Genomic DNA, 9,606 nt, shown 5'->3' with positions numbered 1-9,606 from the left:
AATGTGGGGATTTAATTATATCCAATGTTTCCCTCATATGGAAGCTATATTTATAATGTATCCATATGATGTCTGACGTACATGACGAAATAACTCCAGCTTTACGGACTTTGTCAATTTTAGATTATTATTTTAACTGTAGTTATGCCATTGATAAGTTGATGGAACATCATGTCTCATAAATGCAAATGAATAACTCTGGACACTGCTGTCCTGCTTGCCACTGCTACAAAAGTACAAGGTGCATTAAGACAACTGTTATATTTACATGGGGAAAAAAAGAAAATGTGTGACAGAAAGACAGAAGAGTCTATGAATGCAAGAAAGAGATCCCGAATACTCAGCATGCGTGAAGGTATTTATTTATTTATTATATAACATTTTGTAATCTCTCAGGATGAATAGCAGGGTCGCTCGGGAAGCCGGAATATACCGCCACCTTGTGGTATCACGGGTGTATTACAAAATATATTAAACGCGGTAATTATGTGGCCGCTTGAAAAGCGTCAAGTTTCCCGATAACGGCACAGGCAGTTGTTTATGGAAGGCAGAATTAGGCTTATCTTAGAATACAGCACACTGGCAACAATTCGAATAAAACTGACAAATTACGAGTTTTTTTTTACTTACTAAATGAAGCAATTCAATTGAACTTTCATTAGCCTGCTCTAATCGGGTCAATGTGAATAGTTTTAAATCAAGATTACAGGCAACTGTGAAGGTCGTGAAAACATGTTACTGCCGACTACTGTTCCATTAGAGAAGTTAACTTGTTACTGGGAAACATGGGAAATGTATTTCTTATAGGCTTTAAGAGTACAAACAGCGGGATAGTGTAAACTACGTTTCCCATGTGTCTGTTCGGCTGAGTTGACAGTCTTGCGTCCCACGCAGTCGGCATTGCGGTAGCGAAAAATGTGGTCCTTGAATGACACATAACCTGGGTACAGTCGTGTGACCCTCGGGATTACAGGTTGTGTGTCTTAGTCTTTACAGATGACATCCTACGTAAGTGAAGCGTTCTCCGAAAGTGTGCCTTTAATAAGTTTAACTAGCGTACTGCCAACTTGTTTCGAAAAGGCTAGCCGTTCGACTAGCGCGCAGATAGTTAGCTAACGCCAAATGAAAGTTGGCAGCAGTTCAATGCCTACTCTTAACAATCCCGTAAACCAGTAAAGCACAGCAAGTCTCTGATTAACTGGGCTAAACGCGTCTTCTCGGCGCATAATAATGTGTTTTAGGCGCATCACTGTGCTCCAGACGGCACTGGCAAGCGCCAGGTAGCCTAAACTAGTGCGTGCGTAAAGCTAACACTGGGTTAGCATGACTGTTCTCTTGGTGAAACTTCAGGCACATTATTGTAGCACCACCGCTTATCTTGGCTGCTTTATTATTGAACATAAGCGCGTTTGGTGTCACTATTCCACTCGTTTACCTAAATGTGCTGGGAGAGTTGCCAAAAATGATCGCGCGTAATTGTGTTCGACCCTGAGCTTTGCCCTCTTGTCTAATCTTAAGTATTTCTCTAATGTCAAGTATAACAAGAAGAATGATTCAAACATCTAGGCAATACTGATGCTCTTGTGCTTCCCCCCCAGGTGCTGCATTTATGATTGCGCGGTCATTAAAAGGAGGTATTTACGCATACATCAACACGGACATCACAATTCTAAATCATTACTGCAGCTTTGTTAGGTTCAGTACTTTCGGAACTTGATTTGAAGGGTTTAATTTACTGCACAAATCATCCAAGTGCGAGTCAGCCAGTTCTCGTTTGAAGGATCAACAGTATTTCTACTACAATGCTTGTTACGAGGTCATACAAAGTTCACTCTGATTCAGATAAAAGGTTGTAGATGTTTCAAATGTTTACCAAAGAAGAATAGGAACCAACTTGGACTTTTTTTGCCTATAGTTAACTTGTAAAAACAGGACGGGACTGGATTTCTGTGTAAAACATATTTAAAGTTAAACATAACTTTTAATGCCTTCTTCTCTAATCCTAGTCTGTGGTTAAACGTCACAGCAGCACAGGTGAAGAAGATGATGATGCACCGCGTCCTAACTCATCAGACGCTGCGGCGGGTGGCAGCAGTACGTCCAAATCTGGTGGGTGCTGCTTTCTTTGAGCCAGCAGCAGCAGCAGCTTCCTGTTGTTGTGCCCTCCACCTGTGGCCTCCGCCGCCTCGCACCTCCAGTCAGCGATGGGTGTCGTCCTCAGCCTTCCACAAAGCTCCACACCTGCCGAAACCACAGTCGCCAGAGGAGGAAGCCCGGTCCAGATCCACTCCTCAGGCACAGGAACAGAACGACGACACTCCAGATGTGGACCCCCTGCAGGACAAGTCCATCGGCCTGTTCCAGAGGTTTAAAAGAACCTTCAAACAGTATGGAAAGGTGATGATTCCTCTCCATCTCCTGACATCTTCTGTGTGGTTTGGAACCTTCTACTATGCTGCTATGAAGTAAGTTTGGTGAGCTTTGCCTTTGAGTCGGTTATTGATCCTTTTTTACCCCAGTGATACGTTGCAGGCATATTCGCTTTTGACCACACGGGGGCAGCAAGTGTTCGCATATCCAAATAGACACCTGTTGATTTTTATAAAGAACAGATTTTTATCTAAATAAAAATTGTATCTGTCAACTTGTGATAGAAACCATGTTGTTATTTTTAAAAAAAAAACAATTTTGATTTGGGATGTTATATAAAGATCTTGTTAAAGACACACTGACATACAAGAGATTTATGGTTAGGGAGGTAAGAGAATGGCGATTTGTTTAGTTCAATATCTGTTAACTGTGAACATTTCTTTAGATAAGAGCACAAGTGTCCACATAACTCTGGAATGTAATTTTTTTGGTATTTGCCTTCTCCTTTCGCTCCTCCCCAGAGGTGTGAACGTCGTGCCATTCCTGGAGATGATCGGTCTGCCCGAGTCCATCGTGGGTCTACTGAGGGAATCCTCAAGCGGTTACGCTCTGACTGCTTATGCCATGTACAAGGTAATTTCCTCCCAGAAGGTGAACAGTGCAATAGTCTGCATAGAAAAACTCCTTGGGGTTTGATGCGCTTCGTTGTTGCTCCTCAGATCGCGACCCCTGCCAGATACACCGTAACGTTGGGCGGCACCTCACTGTCGGTGCAGTATCTACGCAAGCACGGCTACTTATCCACCCCGCCGCCGGTGAAGGACTACATCCAGGACAAAATGGAGGAGACGAAGGAGAAACTGACGGAGAGGATGGAGGTCACAAAGGAGAGATTTTCTGAGAAAATGGAGGAGACAAAAGAGCGTCTCTCTGGGAAAATGGAGGAGACGAAGGACAAACTGTCAGAAAAACTGCAGGAAACCAAAGACAGGGTCTCTGAGGGGAAGGCGTTCTTCAGGAAAAAAAACGATTAAAGATCTCGGAGCACTTCAAAGACTGATCATAGATGATTTCAACCCCGTCTTAAAGTTTCACCTCTTTCACCTGTTGTCGATCTGTTCTGACCCTGATGTCTGAAAATCTGTCGGCTACGGACCAGACAGCAGCTTCACACACGGCCAGCAACGCTCCAGGTCGTCTCAGTCATTTTAGCCTGTCATCAAGTTTGCTGTGTTATCGACCCCTGATGAGGCCAACGGGCCTGAATTTACTGTCTGTAGAAACCACGTCCATCTCAGACTGAGCAGTGTTGATTAATGTATCTGGTAGGAGAATAAAACTTGAATCACACCCGTGTGCACTGTCTGTTGAAGCCCTTGTGAAGGCTGGCTATCACCTCGTGGCTTTTTATATATAATCCGAGTGAAATCAAGTTTTTCTAACACAATTTTATGCAACTGGACGAGTTGGGATTTAATCTTCTCATACGGCTGAGGGTCAATCATGTGTCCAAGTCAGATGATTTAACGAATCTGTTATTACAGCTTTTATTTGTGTACGTTTACATTTGCTGATTTGTTCATTGAGTCGGCGATATGTGAAGACAGGCCGTCACATGTCAGGTTTGTGGAGAAATGTGTGTCTTTCTTCAGCAGCTGTTTGATTGGAATCACAACTAAATAAAGTAAAACAATAATAAATGTTTCTACGCTGCTTTTATGAACCTTAAATATGTAGCAATCATAAAGCCACCTCGTCTGACCTGATCTCGGCCCTTCTTTCATGACATGACATCTTTGTATAGCATATAGGTAAATGCAAATAAAACCATCTCTCCACCACACGGGGGCGACGGTGAGTCAGCCTCATATCCCCGCTACACAGTCCAAGACTCGAAGAAGAATGGGCTGTCAATCATTTCGAAGCCACGCCCCGACGCACCTGAACTTTATTGACAGTTTCTTTATTTCTGTTCCGTGAGAAAGTCAACTTTCCTGTCTTAAAGTCGCTTATTGCGGTGACGATTACAAACACTAAAATAAGACTTTTACGGTGAGATAGCGGATAAAGAGTGATGCTGAAATCACATCGTAAGTAAAGAAGTAAGCGCAACATGAACACAAACACTAATATTCCTTCAGAGCTTTAGGAAATGTCCTAATAATACAAAATCTTTACGAGGGTGTGATTTTCTTTTGTTTGTTTTTATTTCAGAATTTTGTGGGATAATCACATAAACAATGAAACGGCTCCTTATCAGGGAAAATTAATTGATTTGATATATATATAAATGCCTGGCAGTGTTTACTGCATATGCAGTTTACAACATGAAAGCCTGTATTTGCAGCTGTCGTGGCTTCATCATCTCATTCGTAGGTCTGGACATGGAGGACTTCGGTTAACGGGTGAAGAAGATCATAAAGTGGCAGGTAAGCCATCAGAGCTGCTTCCTGAAGAGCCGTTTTTAACCTCTCCTCCCGAAACACCTACCACTCTCTGATGGTGATGCTTTCCTGAACCAAGACAAATCACACTGGGTTACAAAAGGAAAAAAAATGTAAGTTGTCTGTTTTTTCAACTGAATTAGGACCCTTTTGCACCACCCAATCCAAAAATGACATCGGGTTTTTCTGCTAATTCGATTTTTAAAAATCCAATCTACCAAGTCCTTCTCTTCAAAGGAAAAACGGAGGGATTCTTGATGTCTGTTGCGATTAAAAAGTAATGTGAGCACTGTCGGAGAGGAGGTTCTTTTCCTTCCATCTGGATGCAGAGGACTTTAGCAAGCTGAGATCACTAACTAGATCATTGAGCTCCCTTTGGGAAAAAGGATGTAGAGCATCATCATTAAGAACAACAACTACTACTTCATCATCTTCTTCTTCATCTTTATCTTCTGGAACACTGGAGGAATCTTCAAGATCAGGCTACCTGAGGCTGCTTTGCTTCTTCCTGTTGATCCCAGTTACAACAACAGTGCAGAAGTAGCAGTCATGGTTTGTCGGCTCCCTCCAAACAATGGGAATTCCAACCTTCAGACAACTCTTCTTGCCTTTGGTCCACTGACGGAGATACTTGGTGCATGACTAGCATACCATGTGTGGAGCCCAAGCTTTATCCTGGTCACCACGTTTAAACATGGGGAGCATGATTCATGAAACTTGTGACTAGGTTCCTGTTGGGAACAATAGTGTATACGTCAGAATACGTCAGGCTTATTTTTGCAAGTTCATCGAGTCAAAGTCATTTTATTCACTTGTAATCTAAAAAAAGAAAATATAAGTTGGCACATGCAAAATGTTCAGAATTCGTTTATTGCGCATCATATGATGTGGAAATCCCCATACAGTGATCCCTCGCTATATCGCGTTTCATCTTTCACGGCTTCGCTGCTTCACGGATTTTTTTTGCGAGTCGTTCATTGCAGTTCTCAAATATAATCGAAGGTGGCATATCCGTTTATAAAAATCTTCTTGCTCAGAAAAAGAAAGAGCGCCAACAACTACCCATAACAATGTTCTTCTCTGGGAGAAAGACTCCTGCGCCTTCAGTAGAAACAGACGCTCCAGCGGAGCGGAGTCAGGACGAAGAGGCACAGCTGGGACTGGAAATACGCGAGTGACAATGTTTCCAACCTTGTATTACTATATTAAAATTATTGTTTTAAACAAATTTTGGGCTTTAAAACAGGTTTTGATTTTTGGTTTCATTCTATAGTTCAGTATTGCATTGTAAAATAATAAAAAAAAATAAAGCTGACTACTTCACGGATTTCACTTTTCGCGTGTTATTTTTGGAACGCAACTCCCGCGATAAACGAGGGATCACTGTACATCCAAGGTAGTTTTCTCTCAGAGACCTTGGATACAATGACCTGGATGACTGAGAATTTACACAGACATCTTAGATCACTGTACATGTAAACAAAAACATCAAAAAAGAGATATGTAGATTAGTTCAGAAAGTAGGATTGATTGAGATAACCAATGTGATTTTTGGATTCACCACATCTAAATTATCCTAAACCATCCTAAATTTGCTGTTGACCAGTTATTGTTTTTAGTTGTCGGGAAATTCTGCCACCACGTGGCTGAAATAGGTCACTGCAGCGTACAAGTGGATTAGTGTTATTGGAAAAACTGTTAACGTTCCTACTCAAATACTACAAATGATGCATGTTTCGTATAAAAATAAGTCTGTCACAATACTTCACTTTGTGATATTTACACTGTAGCAGGAACTTAAAACCATGTTTTAGAGCAACTGGTGAAAAAAGCATAGAATCTGCCCACTAAAATTTGTGCGGAAGAAAATGCAAACTGTTCGGGATTTACTTATGCGTCTGTTATTCCAAACTACACAAGGGACGAGGTTGGATAAAAGCACCAATTTATTCGCCCTGAAATGTGATGATGAGGACGCGGTGTTGGGATACTTTAAACAGACATTTGTTTACCTTCTGTAACACTTCAGCGTCCCATCAATCAGTGTTCAAGAAGGAAACGTGTGTGTGTGTGTGTGTGTGTGTGTGTGTGTGTGTGTGTGTGTGTGTGGTGTGTGTGTGTGTGTGGTGTGTGTGTGTGTGTGTGTTGACGTTAAACAGATTCAGACACCAGGCCGGCCGCTCTGTCTTGCATTTTTCATTATGTAAATCAGCCGTGATGGGGAGCGTGGCGCCGTCCAATGACCTCTGAAGGGTGTTTATGTGGTCCCAACACCTGTCTGTTCTCCCACGGGGTGGCGAGACGGGAGGCCGATTGCTGCGTCACGTGACCGTGAAAGGCGAGCTGCGTTTCTCAGGTGAGTCTGCGGACAAACACGACTCAAGTGTCAACCTGCGAGGTGAAGGAGGGGTCAGACTGGCCCAACTCTCTCAAGGCTGGGCTTTCTCCCCCCAAAGGTCACCTCGGTTTGTTTGATGACGAGGGGCCGAGCCCGACCCTGCACCTGAGCGGGGGGGACCAACTGCCCCCATCTGAGGGGGGCATGAATGTTAACATGCTTAATGCGCGAGAACAAGCTGCCTCTTTTTTGTAAAGTTAAAAAACTATTTTATGTGCAGTTGCTGATCGTCAGACTACCGCCCCCCTCAGGCCAGGGGAGGTATTTCACCCAGACGGGCGCAATAAGGGACGATAGTGCAACAATGTCTTCGTGTTCTGCACCTTTTTGGCTCACGAGCCTGAACTGAGTCGAGGGATCACACGGTCTGATTCCTGTAGAATATTTCTTTAGTCTGGTGGGGTTGCTTCATATTCAGATTTGTGTTGGTTCCAGTGTCGGCACCAGTGATTCTCCCTGCCAGGAGCCGACAATAATTAATCTTGATTAGAATATGGAAGTGTGTGTTTGGTGCTGGATAGCCGCTTCCTTCCTGGCTTCCTGTCGGACGCTAACAGCCTGGGAGGCCTCCGGACTGGGAATCTTTCTGGTGTCTGCACAGAGCCGCTCATGTGTGCATAATTTGCTCTGGATAGCCTTCACCAGTCTGCAAGCTCTCGTGTGTGTGTGTGTGTGTGTGTGTGTGTGTTGGTGTCTAGTCTGCAGAAAGTGAGTCAGGGGGACACGTGAACGGTATCGGAGCGGCTGAGCTCCTCGAAGCATTTTGGAGCAGCAGGTTCACAGAGAGGACAGGAGCCGGGGTCTCCGGGGGCCCCACCCTCCCTCCGCACTTGTAAGTGAGGCTAAGTGCTTTCAACGTTAGCTTTGGCTCGCGCTCATGAATGTTATGACAAGTTGGAAGATGAGGTCTGTCTATAAATAAAACCCGTCTGCTCTTGAAATATAGAGAAGCTGATGGTTTATGCATTTCATTACCGTCTGGGCCCAGTGACTCACTGGTTTCTGACTCCAGAGATTCCTTCCTAAAAGATTCCTCTGCACAAGGAGGAGGATTTAGAGCCTGGCCTGGATCTGACCTGTCCTGCTGTTATGACCTGGAAGCTCCCACGGGGTCATGTGACACTCCCCAGTGACTGTGCTGGTGTACCGAGCAGAGGAGTGTTTGGTCTGGCGTGTGCAGTCGGCTGGGTTAGCATTAGCAGAGGAACCTTTGGAGGAACGGGGCTCCTGGTTCGCTGTGTCTCAATATGCGAAGGCCCCCATCTGTTACTGTGCTCTTGTGAAACGTCAGCACTCACACGTCGGCATCCCCAAACCAGGTTTTAGTCCAGCGCGCCGCCATCTGAAGCCGTTACGGTGCGCGGTTGTGCTCGAGCTGTGTCTTTTAAACACCTTTTCCTGCAATTATAAATGTTCTTTTCAGAGCAGATCAACGCTCGAGAACTTTTCGTTCCTCTTTTGGCACTTTGGCGCATCACCAACCAGGAAACCACATCAGCTGCTAATGCAGCTGCTAATGTAGCTGCTAATGTAGCTGCTAATGCAGCTGCTAATGTAGCTGCTGATGTAGCTGCTAATGTAGCTGCTAATGTAGCTGCTGATGCAGCTGCCGATGTAGCTGCTAATGCAGCTGCTAATGTAGCTGCTAATGTAGCTGCCGATGCAGCTGCTATGTAGCTGCTGATGCAGCTGCTGATGCAGCTGCTAATGCAGCTGCTAATGTAGCTGCTGATGTAGCTGCTAATGCAGCTGCTAATGCAGCTGCTAATGTAGCTGCTAATGCAGCTGCCGATGTAGCTGCTAATGCAGCTGCTAATGTAGCTGCTAATGTAGCTGCTAATGTAGCTACTAATGTAGCTGCCGATGTAGCTGCTGATGCAGCTGCTAATGCAGCGCTGCATCCAGTGATCACATGACAAACCAGAGTCATCACTTTTAAAGTTTTATTCATTATGCCGCAGTTTGACTACAGCATAAGTACAAGCATAAAATCTTTGACTACAACAGCACTTAGAGCAACATTTTTTGATTTTTTTTTTCCATCTTTTCTGTAAAAGTATTGCAATAACAGACCTTAGGCCTAAAACCTATTACATCACAATTGCTTAAATAAAAAGAGGCAGAAATACACAACAATTTAACCTCTGTGTTTGGATATATATACTGTACAGTCGGGGAATACAGTCGTATATATCAAGATTTCAGCACAGAGGGGGGAGGGGGGACGAGAAGGATTCGTTCTGTAAATAAAGCAAATCGATGTTACAAAATCCATGGTGGAAGCAGTCCTATGGTAACTGTTAAGACAGAGAATACCAAACTGTTGACGTTATCGTTGTTAAAATGACAGGAACGGCTACTCGTCGTCGATAAAGACTCGTGATAAGTGGAGTG

At 43.9% G+C, this 9,606-nt stretch overlaps 1 protein-coding gene across 2 annotated transcripts; it reads left to right on the top strand.

Annotated features, from left to right (window-relative positions):
• Nucleotides 1–856: 856 nt before the first annotated feature.
• LOC130533081 (uncharacterized protein C18orf19 homolog A-like) lies at nucleotides 857–3,720 on the top strand. 2 transcript variants are annotated; one of them, XM_057046221.1, is made up of 5 exons: nucleotides 857–1,008; nucleotides 1,599–1,634; nucleotides 2,007–2,465; nucleotides 2,892–3,003; nucleotides 3,090–3,720. In XM_057046221.1, the coding sequence occupies exons 3-5, from the start codon at nucleotides 2,044–2,046 to the stop codon at nucleotides 3,402–3,404; spliced, it is 849 nt and encodes a 282-aa protein (XP_056902201.1). In that variant the 5' UTR covers nucleotides 857–1,008; nucleotides 1,599–1,634; nucleotides 2,007–2,043; the 3' UTR covers nucleotides 3,405–3,720. The 2 variants fall into 2 exon arrangements, with proteins under 2 accessions (XP_056902201.1, XP_056902202.1); XM_057046222.1 differs by lacking the exon at nucleotides 1,599–1,634 and having other exon boundaries at nucleotides 859–1,008.
• Nucleotides 3,721–9,606: the final 5,886 nt, after the last annotated feature.

Source organism: Takifugu flavidus, chromosome 10, assembly GCF_003711565.1.
Source record: "Takifugu flavidus isolate HTHZ2018 chromosome 10, ASM371156v2, whole genome shotgun sequence".
Taxonomy (NCBI): domain Eukaryota; kingdom Metazoa; phylum Chordata; class Actinopteri; order Tetraodontiformes; family Tetraodontidae; genus Takifugu; species Takifugu flavidus.
Note: the sequence above shows the minus strand (reverse complement) of the source record. Positions and strands in the feature narration are given on the sequence as shown.